At 41.2% G+C, this 22,198-nt stretch overlaps 1 protein-coding gene across 1 annotated transcript in view; it reads left to right on the top strand.

Annotated features, from left to right (window-relative positions):
- LOC120926670 (multidrug and toxin extrusion protein 2-like) overlaps positions 1-22,198 on the top strand; it is a 90,203-nt gene that overhangs the window by 15,309 nt on the left and 52,696 nt on the right. Inside the window, exons 3-7 of the mRNA XM_040336793.1 lie at positions 1,698-1,766; positions 7,380-7,528; positions 13,361-13,403; positions 17,930-17,974; positions 21,148-21,245. Coding sequence (XP_040192727.1) covers positions 1,698-1,766; positions 7,380-7,528; positions 13,361-13,403; positions 17,930-17,974; positions 21,148-21,245 — 404 coding nt within the window. The remainder of the gene's footprint in view (positions 1-1,697; positions 1,767-7,379; positions 7,529-13,360; positions 13,404-17,929; positions 17,975-21,147; positions 21,246-22,198) is intronic.

The raw sequence follows: 22,198 nt of genomic DNA, 5'->3' as shown, positions 1-22,198 counted from the left end.
GTGTGTAGGCACTGTGGCACAAGAATGCCATATGACAGTGGGAACACATCAAGTATTGTCACTAGGGGTGCAACTGATTCGTATGGATCAGCACCTTCGGGTCGGGACACACGGCGATCCACGGGCCTCCCGGTCCATAGGAAAGACCATGGCTTCGGCCTAGCTATCGAAGCAGCGGCCATCGAGGTCCACCCGGCGCGGGGGATGCAGGCTGCTCCTCGGAAGTTTGTGGGCACTTGAGCTCAATATGTCATTGACTCCTAACAGCCCAGCGATGAGCTCCATGCTGCACCTTGAGGAATCCACACGGGGAGCCGCTGCCGCCGCCGCACCGGGCGTCCTGCTGCTTGCCAGAGAAGAGAGAGGAGACGATCGGGGGGATCTGTATGGACTGAGCACGTAGGGGGGATTTTCACTAGACACTCAGCCCGCGGATCAATGACACTAAAGGGATCTGATGATTGGGATAGTTCAGGTCACAGTAGGGAACTGGTGACACCACTTTCGTACATGGGGCTGCGACTTCCACTTGGCTGCACATATAAGTATTGCGAGATGCAGTTATTTCAACACAAAACAGAGCTTATACGCTTAAATACAGTATTTGTAAATCTGACGGACTGTTTAAATGTGAAAATCAGAGGTGTTCTGTCATATTAGCAATAAACAGTCCGTCGGATTTCCAAACACTGTATTTAAGCACATAAGCTCAGTTTTGTGTTGAGAAGAACTGTGAAATCTAAAACTCTGGTGGGTGTAACAAGATTTGTCTTTTTTTTTTTTTTTTTGCTGATCCGAAAATGATCCGATCCGTGACTCCTGATCCGAGGATCGATCCGATCCGTGAGTTTTTTGATCCGTTGCACCCCTAGTCACAACTGGTGTATGGTATATTGAGCCTGAATGTATTGTGACTTGGGCTTTTTTTCCTTCAAAGAATAGGTGCAGAATCTTCCCTCTTCAGTCACTTCTAGCCTCCACCCCTACCCACCTCTGAGCACGATCCCTTGGTTCCACCCCCCTACCCACCTCCCAGCACCGCCCCTTTTAGAGAATACAGAACCAAGTATAATTTTGTGGTAAGAAATTTGTTAATAACATCAAGAAAAGCAGTAAAATAGATCCCCCACAGCTAGCAGCAATAGACCACTCCTTCAACAGTAGATCCCTTCCAGCAACAATTGACCCCCCAGCAATGTAAGCCCAACTAGCAACAATAGACCTCAGCAACCATAGACTACCACGCAATAATTGTTGCCCTTCAGCAACAGTAGATCCACAGAAGGTAGCGACAATAGCCCCCCTCATAGTAGATCGCTTCCAGCAACAATTGAACCCCCCCATCAACATATTCCCCCACCAGCAACAATAATACAATAATAGACCTCCCTAGCAACAATAGGACACCATGCAAAAATAGATCTCCTCTAGGAACAATAGATCCCCAGCAGCCAGCATTATTGGACCCTCCAGGTAAAAAAGCCCTGATTGTGACAATTAGGATATTTGCTCCTATATACTCTAGGTATCCCCAATGAACTTCTTCTTTTTTTTTTTATAATGTTCCAGAGGTAGCATTATGACACTGTTGCCTACTTGGCGAAAATCCGTTTGTGATTATTTCTCAGTAATCAGTCTTGTGAGGTTACATCAATGAATTGTGTACCAAGGTTAACCATTTATTTTTTTCTCAACAGGTTATCAATGTTACAGGGATATCTGTTGGCTCAGGTTTATCCTCTGCTTGTGATACACTCATGTCTCAGGTATGCTGAGTAGTACAAATAAAAATGTTGCTAAATGTTATTCTGTTAATTTGCATTAAGTGAAATGTGTTTATAGAAAAAATTACACAGGATTGTTTAGACCCCTTTAGACCCCTTTCACACTGGGGCCGCCGTGCGTTCATGGTAATGCGCCGCTGTTTTGCACTGCTTTTCGGCCGCTAGGGGGGCCACTTTTAACCCCAAAAAAGGTGTTGTGGCGCTTCCGAACCGCTTTTCAAGCACATCGGAAACAATTCATTGCAATGGTCAAGGACGTTTTAGGAGTCCTGTACACCGCGCTCCCAAACCGCCCCAAAGATGCTGCTTGCAGTAATTTTTCTAATGTCACAAAAGCACACCGTCTGGGTGTGAAAGCACTCATTGCAATGAATGAGAGGCACTTTACAGGTGCTATTTGTAGTGCTAAAACGCCTGAAAACTACCTCAGTGTGAAAGGGGTCTTAAAATGATTGTAAACGTACGTTAAAAAAAAATAAACATGTTATACTTACCTGCCCTGTGCAAGAGCGGCCCCGATCCTCTTTAGCTGGGGTTCCCCAATGGCTCTTCCTCTTCTTGAATGCCCCCACGGAGAGCTGCTTTCCATGGGGGCACTTGTGCGGGCGCGCTCCCAAGTCCTGCTGCTTCACCATTGACAAAGACAGCAGGACTCGACCCCACCCCCGCCTCCCACGTCATTAGATTTGATTGACAGCAGCAGGAGCCAATGTCTATCAATTTACCTAATGAGTACCCGAGGCAGAGGCTGTAGCTGCTGTGCTCGTCGCCCATCGCTGCAACGATCAAGCTTAATTATTAAAAACCTGGAGGGTTTACAATTCCATTAAGTCATTTAGACTGAGGCCTCGTGCACATTGGAGTTTTTAACAAATTGCCTACTGGGCACTTTTACCCCCTTCCTGCTCAGGCCAATTTTCAGCTCTCAGAGCTTTCACACTTTGAAGGAAAATGGCGTAGTCATGCAACACTGTACCCCAAAAATTTTTTTAGCATTTTTTTTCCCCACACAAATAGAGCTTTCCTTTGGTATTTAATCAACACTGGGTTGTTTATTTTTTTGCTAAATGAATAAAGACCAAAGTTTTTGAAAAAAAAAAAAAAAAAATCTTTTTCATAGTTTGTCATAAAATTTTGCAAATGGGTAATTATTCTCCTTCACTGATGAGGCTGCACTGATGGGTACTGATAGGCTGCACTGATTGGCATATATGGGCACTGATAGGTTAAACTGGTGGGCACTGATGAGGAAGCATTGGTGGGCACTGATGAGGAAGCACTAATGGGCGGCAATAATAGGTGGCACTGATTGGCAGCACTGTTTGGACTGCATGGATAGGCAGGACATTAATTATCAGTATACATGTCCCTTTTAGAGAAGCCGGTTATCTGCTCTCTTCTCCTCTCATGCTGTCAGCATTAGGAAAGGAATGCTGATAACCGACTTCTGTTTACATCTGCGATCAGCTATGATTGGACACAGCTAATCATGTGATAAAGAGCCGCTGATTGGTTCTTTACCTCAGTCTGTGATCAGCATTGTCCTCCAGGCACTGATCACAGAGCGTGCCCCCCACGCCCCGCAACATGCAAGATCACGGAAGGCCGCCATTTGGCTATAGGGTGATCGGCAAGATTAAACGTTTCTTCTTCACAATAGGAAGAGTTCTACATCTGGGGGGAAAAAAGGGAGTGTCACCTCCTTTTCATGGAGAAGGGAACTGTAAACTCCTGTTCGCTATACTCCATGGTTCCCATTTAGCATGAAACTTTTCCAATCTATTACTATTGGTACAGACCCATTTCTTATCTTCCATGATTATGTTGACCTGTTTCACCCAATGTTCTATAGTAGGTGCTTGTGGCTTTTTCCAATAAACTGGAATTAACTATTTAGCTGCATCCAACAGATGTGGAACTATACTCTTCTTGTATGCCCTGATGGAACTTTGAGTACCATGAAAGAGGCATTGCACAGGGTCATCCTTGATCAAGGCCGTTGTTATTTTAGAGATCAAATTCCTTGAGCGCAACCCAAAATGGCCTAATCTTAGGGCATTCCCACCAAAAGTAAATATGAGAGCCTTGTTGTCCGCAGCCCCACCAATATCTATCTGAGACTGAGGGATTAGCGACTGCTAACATCTTCGGGAAGTCTTCCGTGTTTTAGTATTTATCGAAGATGTATGTACCAGTCTTAACATACTCCGTTTCTGTAAGTCTGTCAAATGATGGTCTAACTCTGTTTCCCACTCCCCAAAAAAATCTACGGCCTGTGGTGACACTAAGTCTATTCAGCAATTTATAAGCGATAGAGAGGAAACCATATCTATTGGCTGTTCATGCCATAGAGATTCAAAATCAGAGAGAGGTTCCGCCTTTCTAATACCCTGTAGGTGAACAGTACAAAAATGCTGTAGTTGCTGATACCTCCAGGTATCCATTGGAAACGTGCTATATTCCTCTCTAAGGTCCCTCAGCAGGTGCAATCTTCCATTGCGCATAAGCTTGAAACAATTAATGTCCATCATTCGCCCAAGATTTAAAGAAAGGTAGTGACTCACCTGGGGGCAACCAACAGAAACCACCCAACAGTGATAATGGAGAGATTTTTGGGGATATTGCTTCTTGTTTGTTTTTTTTAATCAAAACTACTTTTATTGAGCATGGAGAATAAATGAACAGACGGGTAATAAGTGCAATATGCACTACAAGTACAAATAAATCCATTTGACACACATAAAGACAGAGTTGTTAGGGAAGGGTGGGGGAAATGAGTTATTGCGTGGCGTGAGCCGTGGGGCACGAGCAGCAAGGGGGGGGAGGGGTTCACAGAGGGAACGGACACCCAACGAGCAGAGACCAGCCCTAGTCCTCAGCATTGCAAGTGGAGGAGTCCTCCAACCACCTGTCCCATATCTTATTGTACTTCTTCGGGCATCCCCTGCGAGTGTACATCGCTTTTTTGTAGGGGAGGGTGATGTTGACTGCCCTGATCCATTGCTGTAGAGTGGGGGGGCCCCCCTCATCCACCTCCTGGCGACCTGCATCCTGGTAAGGAATAACGTTTCTTGTAAAAATATGTTTAGGTATTTTTCGCCTTCGGGGAGCGAGAGGAGCCCCAGTATACAGTGATGGGGGCTGAGGGACACGGGGGAGCCCACCTGGGTCCAGAACCCTTGTATGGGCGGGCAGGTCCAGAGTAAGTGGAAGAAGGAGGCATTGGAGTGGCCACAGCTAGGATAGTTGGGGTCGTGGTCTCGTCTGAATTTGGAAATGCGGTAGGGTGTCAGATATGATCTGTGGAGGATAAACAGGTGGGTGAGGCGGTCTGAAATGATTGCGCAAATACCGGGCAAGATAAAACGTTGCAATGACCGTCGTTTTATTCCCTAGGGTGTCTGCTAAAAAAACATATATAATGTTTGGGGGTTCTGCTTAATTTTCTAGCAAAAGAAGGATGATTTGTACATGTAGGAAAGAAGTGCCAGAATAGGCCCGGTATTGAGGTGGGTATAAAAGCCCTGTATTGAATGGTTAAACAATTAAAAATGAGACTGAAGTATCACTTTAACCACTTTCCGCCTGCCAGCCGTCATGACGGCTGGGTGGTGCGGCTCTCGTTCTGGGCGGGCGTCATATGGCGTCTCGGCTTCCCGACCCTCTAGGCGATGCTCATGCCCGGCGGCCGCGATTGCTCCGTAACAGAGCAGGACTGTGTATCTGTGTGCGTAAACGCACAGATCCACGTCCTGTCAGGTGAGAGAAGACCGATGGTGTGTTCCCAGTACATAGAAACATTGATCGGTCTCCTCCCCTTGTGAGTCCCCTCCCCCCAAAGTTAGAATCATTCCCTAGGAAACACAATTAACCCCTTGATCGCCCCCTAGTGTTAACCCCTTCCCCGCAAGTCACATTTATACAGTAATCGGTGCATTTTTATGGCACTGATCGCTGTATAAATGTGAATTGGTCCCAAAAAAGTGTCAAAAGTGTCCAATCTGTCCGCCGCAATATTGCAGTCACGATAAAAATCGCAGATCACCGCCATTACTAGTAAAAAAAAAAAATGCCATAAATCTATCCCCTATTTTGTAGACACTATAACTTTTGCGCAAACCAATCAATATACGCTTATTAAGATTTTTTTATTTATTTTTGCCAAAAATTTGTAGAATACCTAAACTGAGGAATATTGTTTTAAAAAAATGGGATATTTATTAGAGCATAAGGTAAAAAATTTGAAGGTTTTGTCATTTTTGCTTTGTGCATCACCTTTTGCTGCATCCACGATCATGCCTTTTTATTTTAAGTGAATCTTCTTTTCTTTTTTTAACCTTTGGCTGTTAATGTGTAGTTACATTGGAAAATTAGCTTGTCATTTAGCTTTAAGAACAAACATTCTCGACATTACACTGGTAAAAGGGACCTTTTGGCTCTGTTTAGAATGCTTGTAAACTACAAATCGATAGCACAACAACACTGTGTAATTGTTAAATGTATCCACTAAAGAATGATCATTAACCCTCTTCCCAAATGGTCAGTCTAGATCAGTGATCCTCAAACTACGGCCCTCCAGCTGTTGCCGAACTACACATCCCATGAGGCATTGTAAAACTCTGACATTCACAGACATGACTAGGCATGATGGGAATTGTAGTTCCTGAACAACTGGAGGGCCGTAGTTTGAAGACCCATGGTCTAGATATTTATTAGTACTCCTAAATTCTTTTATATAGATTAGATTCGATATTTTCCTTAAGACATGTCATTTTTGGGAGATTTCTCCTTCAGGTCTTCTGTTGAAGGTGGGATATAAGGGAAAATCTTTCCCATAGGAACACAAAGCAATACAAAATATTGGTGTTTCTAACCTTTCTTCACTCTATTAAAAAATATTAGGAGACTTTAGAGTATAGGAATTGTATATATTTTTTTACATTAAAGTGGTTGTAAACCCACTATTTGGACTTTTACCTACAGGTAAGCCTACAACATGGCTTACCTGTAGGTAAGGATAATATCTCCTAAACCTGCACGGTTTAGGAGATATTACCCCCGCAATGCGGGCGGCGCATGCGCAGGGGGGAATCCACGGCTGAAGGACCGGCATCGCCGGACCCTGCCGATTTTAAATCTCCCGCGCGCACGCGCGGGAGTGACGTCATCGCCGCTCCAGCCAATCACAGCGCTGGAGCGGCGATACCCGGAAGACACGCCGGAGCAAGATGACATCCTGCTCGGCGTGGACCAGGTAAGTGGTACACACCTCGTTCCGAGGTAAGTATTTCATAATAGGCTAGTATGCGGTGCATACTAGCCTATTATGCCTTTTGCATTGCAGGTTTGGGGGAAAAAAAAAATAGTTTATGCGGTTTACAACCGCTTTAACAAATAATCATATGATCTAATTTGTGATAACATTTTCACACGCTATCACACAACAGAACACCCCCAGGAAATAATACAGTCTTCCATGTAGAATACGTGTCTTGTCTGTGTTGTTTCCTGTTTTTTCAGATGATGAAATCACTTTATTTGACCATGGTACACATTTTTTGGGCTTGTGAATCACTTCTTTTCCTACTCTTTTAGACTTATGGGGGGAAAAATCTGAAGCGTGTGGGCACCGTTCTGCAGAGAGGAATTCTCATCCTAATGCTTTGTTGCTTTCCATGTTGGGCAATATTTATTAATACAGAGCAGGTGCTGCTGCTGTGCAGACAAAATCCAGATGTTGCCAGGTGAGTGGACCTTTGTTATATTGTATAAGCAGGGATCTACACACTATGGCCATCGAGTTGTTACGGAGCTACACGTCCCATGAGGCATTGTAAAACTCTGACATTCACAGACATGACTAGGCATGATTGGATTTGTAGTTCCTGAACAACTGGAGGTTCATAGATTGGAGACCCCCATTGTATAAAAAAATATCATATAATGCATAACAAAATAAATGGAGAATTCAAGCTTTTGAAACCCATTAGGTTTCTTCATCAGGCATGATACAAAACTAAATATGAAAGCCACATACTTGCATGCAATACTGCATATAAGATTTATTTGCTATTAGAGTTTTTACAAGGTTTGGACATAAGAAATACTGTATCTGTTACACTTAATGGCCTGTTTGGCAGCCAGATTCCTGCTATTCCATGGCTAGACCGTTGCTCAGACAAGGTCTAAAACTTTTCCTGTTACTGTAGTTCCCCCTCACAAGCTGTTGCTGGCAAGGTCTTGGCATGTATCCACCCATCTATGTAGTTTAAACATGAGTGCCTGGATGAACCAGGTATTTGTGTGTAGAGAAACCTGAACCAAAATACTTATGGTAGTTATGTATAGGTAACTTGATTTGTAAAAGGTAATTGTAAAATTCATGTTACATTTTTATACAGTGTCAATAATAGGCCTGAAAGGGCACTCTACATTGCCTTCTCATTCAAGGCTCAGTCCAGAATTTCTATATATGTTTACATTTCTACTCCATCCTCATTTTTATGTAACTCAAATGTCATTGTCAGAACTCTATTTCTAATGCCGCTTACACACGATCGGATTTTCCGTTAAATGGTTTTTCCGACGGAATTCTGCTCAAGCTTGGCTTGCATACACACGGTCACACAAGTTCTCGGAACTTTCATCCGTCAAGAACGCAGTGACGTACAACACTACGATGAGCCGAGAAAATCAAGTTCAATGCTTCCGAGCATGCGTCGCATTGTTTTCCCAGCACACGTCGGAATTTTGCACCTCGGAATTGCTACAGACAATCAGATTTTCAGGACAGGTTTTTTTTCCATCGCAAAATTTGAGAACCAGCTCTCAATCTTTTGTTGGCAGAAATTCCGACAGCAAAAGTCCGATGGAGCATACACACGGTCGGAATTTCCTATTAAAAGCTCACATCGGACTTTTGCTGTTGGAATTTCTGATCGTGTGTATGCTCCATCGATTGTGCTCCATAAGGTTACAGTGCCTTGAAATTCTCCACATAGTACAACCAAAAATGTAAATGTATTTTATTGGGATTTTACGTGATAGACCAACACAAAGGGGCACATAATTGTGAAGTGGAAGGAAAATTATTAAAAACATTTTTACAATTATTTGAAAAGTGTGGTGTGCATTTGTATTCAGCCCCCTTTACTCTAATACCCTTAACTAAAACCTAGTGGAACCAATTGCCCCCAGAAGTCACCTAATTAGTAAATAGAGTCCATCTGTGTGTGATTTAATCTCAGTATAAATACAGCTGTTATGTGAAGCCTTCAGAGGTTTGTTAGAGAGCCTTAGTAAACAAACCGCATCACAATCTTAGAAGAAAACCTGTTGGAGTCTGCAAAAGACTTGGGACTGGGCGGAGGTTGTCCTTCCAGCAGGACAACGACCCTAAACATACAGCCAGAGCTACAATAAAATGGTTTTGATCAAATCATATTCATGTGTTAGAGTGGCCCAGTCAAAGTCCAGACCTAAATCCAATTGAGAATCTGTGGCAAGACTTGAAAGTTCCCGTTTACAGACACTCTCCATCCAATCTGACAGAGCTTGAGCTATTTTGCAAAGAAGAATGGGCAAAAATGTCACTCTCTAGATGTGCAAAGCTGATACATACACATACCAAAAAAAGACTTGCAGTTGTAATTGCAGTGAAAGGTGGTTCTACAAAGTATTGACTCGGGGGGGGGGGGGGGGGGGCTTAATACAAATGCACGCCACACTTTCCACATATTTGTAAAAAAAAAAATGAAAACCATTTATCATTTTCTTTCCACTTCACAACTATGTGCCACTTTGTGTTGGTCTATCACATACAACCAAAAATGTAAATCTATTTTAATGGGATTTTAACATGACTAAATTTGGAAAATTTCAAGGGGTATGAATACTTTTTAAGGCACTGTATGTATGCCCTGTGCTGCAGAAATAAGTTGCCAGAGAAAAATCAGCTTTGTTGTTGACCGTGAATATTTGTGGATTCTTTCCTTGACGCAGGTGTTGTCCTTTTTCTCCTATACATATTGGTACACATATGAAGACGTATGAAGTAGTTGTAGATTTTCAGTACAGTAGATGTAAATTAAAGGGTTGATTCCAGCAATGCTGATTCCCTTTTAAAAATGAACATTCATTGTTGATGAGTTAGTTTATTAAAATTTCTCTGAACCTGCTAGTACCTTTCTATCAATAAGGATGTCCTCCCTATACAGTATATTACTCCTATACTAACCTGTGCTGGCACTCTCGGTTACATACTCTCAGACACACACACACAGAGCTCTGCGGGGAGCAAAAGCCTTTTCCCTGGCTATATTACAAACTCTCTTTTCTTCAGCAAGCTAACACAAGTCCTTAGTTCACATCTTACATTAACCTCCTGATGTCATAACATAATAATAAATGACAACCACGCCGTGCGGCTATGGAGATGTCTGTAAATGTAAAGGTTTTCTTTAGCACGTACAAGGAAAAGAGACACATCATTTAACAATCCACACATTCTGCTTTTGATTTAAAAAACAATGAATAAAACAAAATGTATTATGACACTTGTACTATAATTAATAACAACCTTTTTTTAAAAATGTACTGTTTCCACTATCAAAGAATAAAGTTATTTTGTGTTATTTACCAAGTAGAATTTTAAACAAATACTTTTACCATGTCTGGGAAACAGATTAAAAATAATTGTGATCACATTGTTTATCATTAAATTAATTAAAGGGGTTGTAAAGGAAAACATTTTTTTCCCTAAATAGCTTCCTTTACCTTAGTGCAGTCCTCTTTCACTTACCTCATCCTTCCATTTTGCTTTTAAATGTCCTTATTTCTTCTGAGAAATCCTCACTTCCTGTTCTTCTGTCTGTAACTACACACAGTAATGCAAGGCTTTCTCCCTGGTGTGGAGAAAGCCTCTTGAGGGGGCGAGCAGGCAAGTCAGGACACTCTCTACTTTGCAGATAGAGAAAGGAGCTGTGTGTTAGTGGGCGTCCTGACACTCCTGCTCGCCCCCTCCCCCTTCAAGAGGCTTTCTCCACACCAGGGAGAATGCCTCGCATTACTGTGTGTAGTTACAGACCGAAGAACAGGAAGTGAGGATTTCTCAGAAGAAATGAGGACATTTTAAAAGCAAAATTGAAGGATGGGGTAAGTGAAGGAGGACTGCACTTAGGTAAAGGAAGCTATTTAGGGGAAATGTTTTTTTCCTTTACAACCCCTTAAGCTGGCACATATTGTTATGACTATGAGAAATAACAACAATATCATGTGTGACCTTGCCAAACATCTTCTGAACATATTCTGTTCATTGGAAAGAAAAAAAAATTAAATAAGGAGAGGGCCATGCGTACAGAGAGCGAACATGACACAGACCCAAGATGTAGAACTTTGAGTTCCAGCATTTACACGTATACACGATTACCTCTCTAATATTGCTTACATTATTTTGTCCTAATATCCCTTTCATGCCATCTACTGAAATAAACCTAACTGTAACTTCTATAATTAAATGGGCAACCATAATGCTCATTCCATCTTCCTTCTCTGACAACATATAAAATATTCTGTTTATTATGTGATTCCTATACATTTCCACCCTCATTTCTCTGTTTTGGCTTTTCTCATGTTTTAGACTTATTAGAAAAAGTGCCTGACCCTAAATTCAAATAAACTACTTAACGCTTCCCTTTATGTCTAGTATTTTTTTCCTGTCACCCTTGATCCATCCTGCTCACATAGATGTTTCTCCAATTATTTAATATGCATAATTCCTAGTCCCTGTGGACTTATGTTACTCAGTTATCCATAGTGGGTCCCTATCCACTTTAACCATTATCTAGCGGCTTCGTATAGGCGAAACCGCACCTCCGATTCATACTCTACATGTGCATAAACCCTCTTGCCTCTAAACTATTATTTTTATAGCAGATGTGTGCTTCATATAACGGCCCCATTCTTCCTTTTCTTATCTATAACACTAATGGACAGCAGACAGTGACAACATAGCATAACATATAACCTCCAATCAATACAATTAGATTACGGAGACTAAAATAGGTACCCTTTGTCCCAAAAATGCCTTGCCGATCAAGGAATTCTGATAACGCAAAAGTAAGCAAAGGCTTACCGGCTGATTATCAGAAATTCTCAGATCGTCTTCTCATCTGGGATACTCAGGGTCCCATTATTACCTCTACTTAACAATTACCATTTGCATGTGTGGTGGAAAACTAACACTGCACATCACCCTGAACAAACCATCCCCACGTGAAACATGGTGGTGGCAGCATCATGTTGTGGGAATTTTTTTCTTCAGCAGGGACAGGAAAGCTGGTCAGAGTTGATGGGAAGATGGATGGAGCCAAATACAGGGCAATCTTAGATGAAAACCTGTTAGTCTGCAAAAGACTTGGGACTGTGGGAAGGGTTCACCTTTCAGCAGGACAATGACCCTAAACATACAGCCAGAGTTTCAATAAAATGGTTTTGATCAAAGAATTTTCATCTGTTAGAACGGCCCAGTCAAAGTCCACACCTAAATCCAATTGACAATGTGGCAAGACTTGAAAATTTGTGTTCACAGACACTCTTTATCGAAGTTGACAAAGCTTAAGCGGGGCTTGTTTGCTCCGCATAGGGGAGCGGATACGAACGTGTACTCCTGCTCAGTGGGGAGATCCATAGGGGCGAATGTCTGTGTGAAACCAGCCATAGAAACTGCTGTTAATTTTAATAGTTGCATTTTGACACAGCACAGGCCAATGTTGGAGCCATTATTTATATTGAAATGTATTTCTGATGGCAATAAACCCTTTAAAGTGGTTGTAAACCTCAGACATGAAATATGAACACAGCATATACTTCTATAGTGTGTACTTGTCTCAATTAAGAGTGTACATTATGTCCGCTGCTTCATTCCTCTATTGGCATGAATCAATTCTGACACATTTTCTTGATACCCAGAGAAAAAAGGTGACAGGGGAGGGAGCTGACAGCCTCAGCTCTGTTGCTGTGTGTTGTGTGAAGGGATGTGTGTCTTTTCCCTCCAATCAACTCTCAGAGCTCTCCTCACTGAGCTTTGCAGAGTGTAACTTCAGCCCTCTGCCCAATTTTTTTCTGACAGCTCAGACAGTCATTATAAATTCTGGACTTTGAACAGATGTAGACTAGAAAAGACTGCAGATTATCAGGTACCCACATAGGAGGATTTTTGTCATCACCTGAGGCCAGGCACTTCACTGGGTATATGTTAGGTTATACAACTACTTCAATGTTTCCTAAATATCTATAAATTCAGATTATAAGTAGAACTTGCTTCAGATCCCCGATGATCACTTGGGAATCATTTGTAGCAATCCAGAAAAGTGTACCAATGAACAGCCATTGTGTAGAAAGTTAATTTATCACCACCCTTGTAGGAGAGAACGTCACTGAGGTTATTCATCTAACAGTTATCACATGATTGCAGGAATAACCTCTGTAACTTTTGACTTTGCTCTGCATGTATTGTTGGGTTCATAGCTAATGAAATGATAGACGTAACATGTAGTGTCTTTTTTTTTTTTTTATAGGTTAACCCAGCAATATGTGATGATTTTCATCCCTGCTCTTCCTGTGAGTTTTGTATATTAACCATTTGTGTTGTAGAATGACATATATATGCAGATAATAATAGCAAACCATGTATAATAAAGTCCAGCTCCAGCAAAACACATTTTATTTAGCTTTTAGTAAAGCAGAAAAGGGTTAGCACTTCCGTCATTTTTTTTTTTTTTTACTTACTAAAGAAGAGTGAAGGAGCCAACACATTTCAGCGATTAATGATGGTAGGCTGAAAAGTAATGACTGGGCAGAAAATCATTTTAGCAATCCAGGGGTTAAAATTTTGACAGCACAAGGTTTGCTTCAGTGGCTGGTTTAGCAGACCCCATGAAATCCCTGAAATGTTTGGTTTTATATGATTATTAACAATTTTATGTGGACTTTCACCCATACTCTGGCCCTGTTCTTTTTTTTTTTTTTTTCCTGCAACATTTGAGTTTTTTTTTTTTTTTTTTTAATAATTAAGCTTTATTAAAGCTTTAAGCTAAACCAAACACAAAGGGGGGAAAAAAAACAGACGACCATAGAAGGCTTATGTCAAGCACATACAAGGTACTGAATATCACACAAATTTAGGATGACAGCAGTAAAATAAACAAACATTGTCCAAGTACAGTCTGGGCATCAAGCAATAGGTTGAAACCCACTCACACCCTAAAATGTAATAACATTTTTGTGGTTCCAAGGATTCCAGCACGCTGCTATACCTCACATGGGGAATAATTAGGCATCTGGGATCTTAGTAGAGTAGTACATCCAGCCCGACCACACATCCTTAAATTTCTCCTCTTGATTTTTTTTGACCGTGTGTACCCAACGTTCCACCTCCATAATAGTATTTATTTCCCTCTTCCAATATAAGAGTGTAGGGCAAGTTGTCTGTTTCCAGAATCTAGGGATAACTCTCAAGATTTTAACTGTTGTATGTGTCCCAATGAAGAGCCGGTTCACACACAGGCGACACGACTTTGGGGGCGACTCGGCAAGGCGATCTCAAGGCGTCTTGAGAGGCAACTTGCAAAATGACTTCAGTATTGAAGTCAATGCAAGTCGCCCCGAATCGCCCCCAAAGTCGTACAGGAACCTTTTTCTAAGTCGGAGCGACTTGCGTCGCTCCTATTAGAACGGTTCCATTCACTACAATGGGACGCGACTTGTGAGGCGGCTGTGTCGAGACGAGTCGCCCCAGTGTGAACCGGGTCTAAGGAGATTTGCTTTTTCCATACCCGGGGACACAAACAAAAACATTTTTTTTTTAGTACAGTGAGGGCGGTTACAATGTTTTTATTGCAATGTTCTATTTTCCTGGCCCATTGACAACTGTTTCTCCTGTTTCTAGTACAGGTGTTACAGGGATGAAAATGTGGGGTTACAAACACAAATAACTTACTCTATCCAATGCAAGAAAAAAAAAAAAGTTGGGAGTTAGTTGTTAAAAAGGTCACCAAATTCACATGGCTGACCAAAACTCTATGATGTTCTCTAGTATATTGAAAATTGTTCAGCTATTATCACAAGTAACATGATCTCTTGCTCAGGCCACTTCCTTGGATCCATCTTGTTACCCAACTAAAGACACTTTTTTTTTTTTTTTTATTTAAAAAGTACCTTGTTAAAGTCCAAAAACACTTCCCACAAAGTACCTGCATATTCTTAGGTCTTAGTGGTTCTACCAGGATCATGGCTGAAGCTACAGCCATGTTCCTGGTATCATTTTTGAGAGTAAGGCCCCTTTCACACTTGTACGACTTCAAAGTCGTGCGACTTTGCCACGATTTTGCGGTCGCGATTTTGGATCAGTACTACTTTGCCACAACTTTGGCATTAACCAATGAAAACATACATGGTGTGAGGTAATTCCTGCCATAGTTGTTTCCAGTTCCTGTTTGATCCTGGTTGTGGTGTGTTGTGACAGAAAATGTTTGCTACTCAATATATTGCCACAGCAGTTGTCATTGCTGCTGCAGCAGTAGCGGTGCATGAGGAAGAAGAGGAGGAGAAACTGAGGACAAGATATCTCTTTTTTTTTTTTTTTTTTTTTTTGGGCTGTTTGGAGCACATTGTTCCTGAGGGAATAACCAGGAAGTGAATGTGTGCTAGAAAAATGTGCTTGGGAGGGGCTACTATGCTGAAAGGATTGGGTGGGACAAGGGTCAAAAAGCTGCTTGTGCTTACAAAGTCGTACTGAAATCGTGTCTATATTATTCAGGTACGATTTGCATGCTACTTTAGGGTTTAACACTGAGGTCTGTGGACCAAAGTAGTGCAGGGACTACTTTAAAGTCGGCACGACTTAGTTGTGCCAATATGAATGGAAGTCATTGAAAATCATGGAGAATGACTTGTCATGCGATTTTGCAGTCCAGAATCGTCGGACAAGTCGTATAAGTGTGAAAGGGGACTAAAAGTGATTCAAGCAACTATACAGTCCCCAAATTGCTTTTTTTTTTCCAAATATAATCTTTATTGAAGCCCACAACAGGCGAAAACAGGTCACTACAGACATGTGAAATCGGGTATAACATATGACAATGAATTGACATAAAGATTATTATTAAAATAGGATAATGTAGATATTCTGAGCAGAACCTCTATTTATAATGGCAAGAAGATGGCAAGAATATGGTTTAATGCAAATGTATTCATTGTTAAAAATCGATCAAAAAATGAGAAAAATGAATAGTGAGGTAGGATCCGAATTCGCCTCTTACCTATTTTCTCTTATAAAACAAAGAACAATTGGATAGAGAGATGAGATAGGGAACACGAAGGGCAGAAAGAGAAAGGGAGGGGGATCAGGGTTACATTAGCTCTGGACAATCAAGGAGAAAAGGTCATGGAACTTATTTGTGACTTTATGTTCCAAAGAGGGCTATACCCTCTGTAAAGAGGACAAACTAATTCCAAAGCCCCCACGTTAAGAGTATTTTTCTTGTTGATGTTGCGAAGTGAGAACCAGATCCTCCATTCTATTAATATCCTCCACTTTATGGAGCCAGCCAGCAGTAGTTGGTGGAAATGGTTTCTTCCAATGGAGTGGGATACAAGACTTTGCAGTATTTAAGAGATGGCGTATGATGGATTTTTTTTATATAGTTTGGCTGAAATGGTAGAGACGTGCAACAGGAAAAAACCCAGATCACCAGGAATCTTGTATTCTTATGCCGCGTACAGACGGTCATTTTTTGTGATGAAATAAAATGACATTTTTAAAAATGTCATTTAAAATGATCGTGTGTGGGCAAAATGTCATTTTATGTCTTCTGAAAAATGACAAAAAAAAAATTCGAACATGCTCGAATTTTTTGTCATTTTTTAAAATGTCATTTTTTGTGTCATAAAAAATGATCGTGTGTGGGCAAAAATTACGTTTTAAACCCGCACATGCCCAGAAGCAAGTTTTGAGACGGGAGGTAAAACTACCATTCATAATGGAGTAAGCACATTCATCACGCTGTAACAGACAAAAAAGCACGAATCATCTTTTACTAACAAGTAACCAGCTAAAAGCAGCCTCAAGGCGAATAGAACTTCCCCTTTAGAGTGCCGTCACTTTGTTCATCATTTTTCAAAACGATGGTGTGTATGCTTCATCGTTTTTGAAAATGAAGTTTCAAAAATGTCGTTTTTTTTCATCACTTTAAACTTCATTTTTTTTCCATCGCAAAAAATGACCGTCTGTATGCAGCATTACTGTCACCCAAAAATGAGTCAATTTAGGACATGACCAGAATACATGGAGGAATGTCCCTCTATCCCCTAGGCATCTCCAGCAGCGGTTAGTAGTATCAGGGTAGTATTTATGTAAGAGGTGAGGAGTTAGATACCACCTTGTTAAAACTTTTTAGTGGGTCTCTTGAATTTTTGTACAGACCGAGGATTTTAGCGAGAATCTGAGAATATGCTGTAGTTGGGAAGGTGAAAATTTACATTGCAGTTCTATTTCCCATTTGTCTACAAACGGTGTGGTTGTGTGGTTGTGTGGTCGGACAATTCAGTAGGAGGGAGTATGTTTTGGATAGGACCTATGCGAGGGTGCCCTTCTCGGAGCAATAATCCTCAAAGATAGTCAGTGGACAGTCTCCAAATTGCTTTTACATTGGGCAGAAGGGGGTCCCCAACACCAACTTGCAGTGTAAGGGTTAATTGCTCGTGTAGGAGAGTTTTTGCACTTTAGCTGACCTGATTCTCTACTCCCCAGCAGACTGTGCTCCCCTCACTCTCTGGCAGTGGACTGTCCCTCAGCATCATTATATTATGTCCATTGCAGGCCAATGGACCCTGCATAGGTCTTGATAGCTTCATAATCTTAGACCACTGGACAATAGGGAATAAGACACTGCGGGGACTGGTCTGTCAGCGCAGAGGATCGGGAATATAGACCTTCTTTTCTATGTCCCCTAGAACTAAACAAGCAATTAACACTTGCAGTATAGGAGCAGGCATCATTTTAGGTTTCCCAGAGTGGAGCTTTTTATATTTATTTTTTTGTCTTGCTCCTGAAAGATTTGTTCTAAAATTAAAATTCTGTTTTACAGGCAGCTTTCCTTTTCCAGCTGCAGATACGATATTTACAGAACCAGGTATGTCCCTATAAAGTACCAAGATTTTTTTATGTGCTCGACAGTTTAATTTTTTTCTGTTTTTTTATACTGGCCTTTTAGTGTGTCATCAAGGTAACGCCTATCACTGGTCTCAGCAAAGGAAAGCAAAGGTTATAGTGCTTTGCCACTGCTGACATGTTGTAAAATTGCCAAACATGAATTAAATCCACAGTTTGTTTAATCTCTTTAGTTTTTGGGAGCAGGTGACAGGTTGTGGCAGCAGTTTTGTTCCTGTCTCTTCTAAAACATAAGCCACACCACCATTGAGTGATGACGTGAATCCTTGTGCAATTTCTACTGGGCTGCAAGCTGTGTACTGTTGTCACCACACACATTCATGGGCAGCAATGCTGTGAAAATTCCCCATTGGCTTTATAGAAGCCACTATGCATGCCATGCTGTGCATCAATCACTTTATCAAAGGCAAAGTGAACCGTATTCTCTGTGCACTTTCCCACCAACTCATCACAGGACAATATATAGTACATATGACTATGGAATTAATGATTTCTTGTTGCATAACAGTCACAGAGATGATCTGCAGAATGTCTCTGCCATGCACTCTTCATTTTGTTCACACGTTCTTCAGTACTGCTCTGGGACTTCACTAACCCAGAATGGTTGTGGACTCCCTGTTCATTCTAATCTGTTCAGTCACTCCTAAAGGATAAGTTCACCTTTACAGAAAAAAAGAAAAACATTTTTTGCAGATATACAAATATGCGTTTATCGTTTTTTTTTTTTTTGTTAGGGACCTGTAAAACATTGCACCCACGATCAGCAGATCATCGCTGTAATACCACGGTCCTGCAGACTGTGTAGCTGTCTGCCCATACCTCTGATACTGAAAAGGCAGCAAAGGCTAACAGTACTTGCAGTTTTCACATTTACAAAACACTGTGATTGATGCGGCAAGGCAGCCGTGTTTTATCTATTTTTTTTTTTTTTTAAGATTGTGACTGCGAGTGGGAGAAGAAGATTCCCCACTCACTGTCAAAACAGGTGGTCGGGGGCGAGGGTTCAGAGGCTGGTGCATCTGTAACATGTTACATGTTATATGTTACCCTGAATATGGGTGTAACATGTTGCAAAAGGTGAACTTATCCTTTTTTAAGGTGTTTTTTCCATCTTTGCAGCCATATAGGGATAAGACCTACTTTATACTTATTACATTTTCCAACCACATAGCCTAACGTTAGAAAATATTTCAACTTGAAACCTAATGCTTCCCTATTTACTTGCTGAAAAATCCTACTTGGCTTTCTCTTTCTATGTTGGGGACTGGGGAAGGGGGGGAGGGTTATATCTACTAATTAACCCTTTGTCTACTGTGCTGACAGATCTCATCAGTTGTAAATGTGATGTACACACTGTCTCTTCTAACAAAGAGTTAAAGATCTCTAGGCTTGGGTGTTACTTTGTATGTTAACTTAATGTACTTTTAAATAAATCGATCCCTTAAGCCTGGTACACACTATTAACCCGCTGGGTTGAACAGAAAAAAACGGCAGCTCCAGAAAAACTGGCAGCTCCTATTGGAGCTGCTGTACTAACAATCTGACATTAGTACAGTGATTCCCCACCGCTGATCTGTTGTTTTCTGACAGGGGTACAGCCCCCCGCCAGAACTCTCTGGTCAGCGCTCTTAACCAGTTGGCTGCTGGTTTTCCAGCATGCACATCTGACAGAAGCTGCCATAGACATGGGGCTGAATTTCGGACAATTTTTATTGATCCGCCCAATGTCGCCTGGCATTCGGCTTGTGTGTACTGGGATTAAGTCTGTCTCCTACTTGCGCACTGCATGCTATTCTGAACGATACATACTTCCTAGAGAGTGTAATGTATAATCCTACTCCAAAGAAACAACTATAAAGGTAAAACATTTGTAATTTGTAGGTATGCTGTGTGACAAGGAAAAACAAATCGCAAATTTTACTGCAAAAGTGGAAATACACTTTATTAGTCTGTCAAGATAGCATGGTCAGATTGTTGATCCCTTCTTTTTCTCCACTGCAGGGAAGCCTAGTCATGGTACGCGTGTTGTTGTTTTTTTTTGCACAGTGGTGGGGGGCAGGTTCCCTTGGGTCTTTTTCCTCTCCCCATTTGGAGGGGTCTCTCTTTGGGAGAGCTCCTCACCAAGTACTTTCTGGACCCACTTCGGCTGATCCGTAAGGAGTGGGGTCCCACTGCCTTCGGCAGAGGTAGACCGAGGCGTAATTTGCCTCTGTCAGGAGCCTTGTGCTGCAGGAGGTTCAGGGTTAGAGGCCATTTCTAGTCAGAAGATTGGCCATTCTGTGTATTTTTTTTTTTCGTGTGATTTCACGGTTCACTTTTTTGTTCACAGGGGTTTCACAAAGCATCGCACCGAGGAGCTTAAAAAAAAAAAGAAAAAAGTGAAGCCTAGACATGGACTGGCCCTAGCTTGTGACTGGATAGTAAAATAAAATAAGTACACTGATGAGGCCTCCTCCTATTGGCAAGGTCTCTATGTTAAATTAACGGCACAGTGCATTGCAGTAAAACCCAAATGGCTTATGGCATGCTTCTTTCTCTGTGCCCCTTGTACTGTGCATTGGATTGCAGGACGCTAATATAAGGACCGATTAAAGTGCTATTTTTTAAATATATTAGTATTTTTATGTTCAATATTTTTTATTACGTTTTTATACAATATGACAAAACACAATGTAGGGCAGTAATTGCAATAGGCATAGTCTCAAGCAAAAGAGAGTAAATTTAAATCATCTTGCACGTACGTAAATGATGACACATAAGGTGAATGAAGACACTGTGTATGACAACATGGCTACAAACTTGTGAGACAGTCATACAGCAATGCACTGAAGACAAGTCAAATATGCTTTTCCACCTTTCCCAGAGAAACTTGCATAAAAGTCATGTGCCTGAAATCAAAAAGTATAGCAAGAGGAATGGCATCAGGATATACCGAAAGGAGCCAGAGAGAGAAAGAAAAGGGAAAAGGGGTAAAGAAGAGAGAAAGGAGAAGCTCCTTGAGGCCAGAAAATATTTAAAGGTTATTTTAATGTATACATATCTGGGTTTACTGTGGGCTTGTAAATCTGCCTATATTTCAAATTACTACTGTTCCAGAGTATTTATTTTGAAGTTTGCTTTTATCTTTTATTCCAGAATATAATATGGCCACAGGTTATAACTGGTTTTGCAGTAAACCTCATTAATGCTGCTGTGAACGCCATCTTTATGTATGGTTTTAAGCTTGGAGTTGAGTACGTATTTTCTTTTTTCCACAGTATTACTGTATATTTTATGTTTAATCAATTTTTTTACTTTTTTTTTTTATTTTTTTTAGGAATTACATTAAACAGCATTACACATAAAAAAACAAAAAATTTGTAGTAGAAAAATTAGTCCATCTGACATGGAAAAACGTACCAACCAGTTGGCCACAATGCTGCTATATGTACAGTCAGGTCCATAAATATTGGGACATCGACACAATTCTAATCTTTTTGTCTCTATACACCACCACAATGGATTTGAAATGAAACAAACAAGATGTGCTTTAACTGCAGACCTTCAGCTTTAATTTGAGAGTATTTACATCCAAATCAGGTGAACGGTGTAGGAATTAAAACAGTTTGTATGTGCCTCCCACTTTTTAAGGGACCAAAAGTAATGGGACAGATTAACAATCATAAATCAAACTTTCACTTTTTAATACTTGGTTGCAAATCCTTTGCAGTCAATTACAGCCTGAGGTCTGGAATGCATAGACATCACCAGACGCTGGATTTCATCCCTGGTGATGCTCTGCCAGGCCTCTACTGCAACTGTCTTCAGTTCCTGCTTGTTCTTGGGGCATTTTCCCTTCAGTTGTGTCTTCAGCAAGTGAAATGCATGCTCAATCGGATTCAGGTCAGGTGATTGACTTGGCCATTGCATTACATTCCACTTCTTTCCCTTAAAAAACTCTGGTTGCTTTCGCAGTATGCTTCGGGTCATTGTCCAGCTGCACTGTGAAGTGCCATACATGCCCACGCCATGACACTACCACCACCATGCTTCAATGATGAAGTGGTATGCTTTGGATCACGAGCAGTTCCTTTCCTTCTCCATACTCTTCCCATCACTCTAGTACAGGGGTCTCAAACTGGCGGCCCTCCAGATGTTGCAAAACTACAAGTCCCATGAGGCATTGCAAGGCTGACAGTTACAAGCA

This window comes from Rana temporaria, chromosome 2 (genome assembly GCF_905171775.1).
Source record: "Rana temporaria chromosome 2, aRanTem1.1, whole genome shotgun sequence".
Lineage (NCBI taxonomy): Eukaryota > Metazoa > Chordata > Amphibia > Anura > Ranidae > Rana > Rana temporaria.
This window is presented reverse-complemented; position numbering and strand designations above follow the sequence as displayed.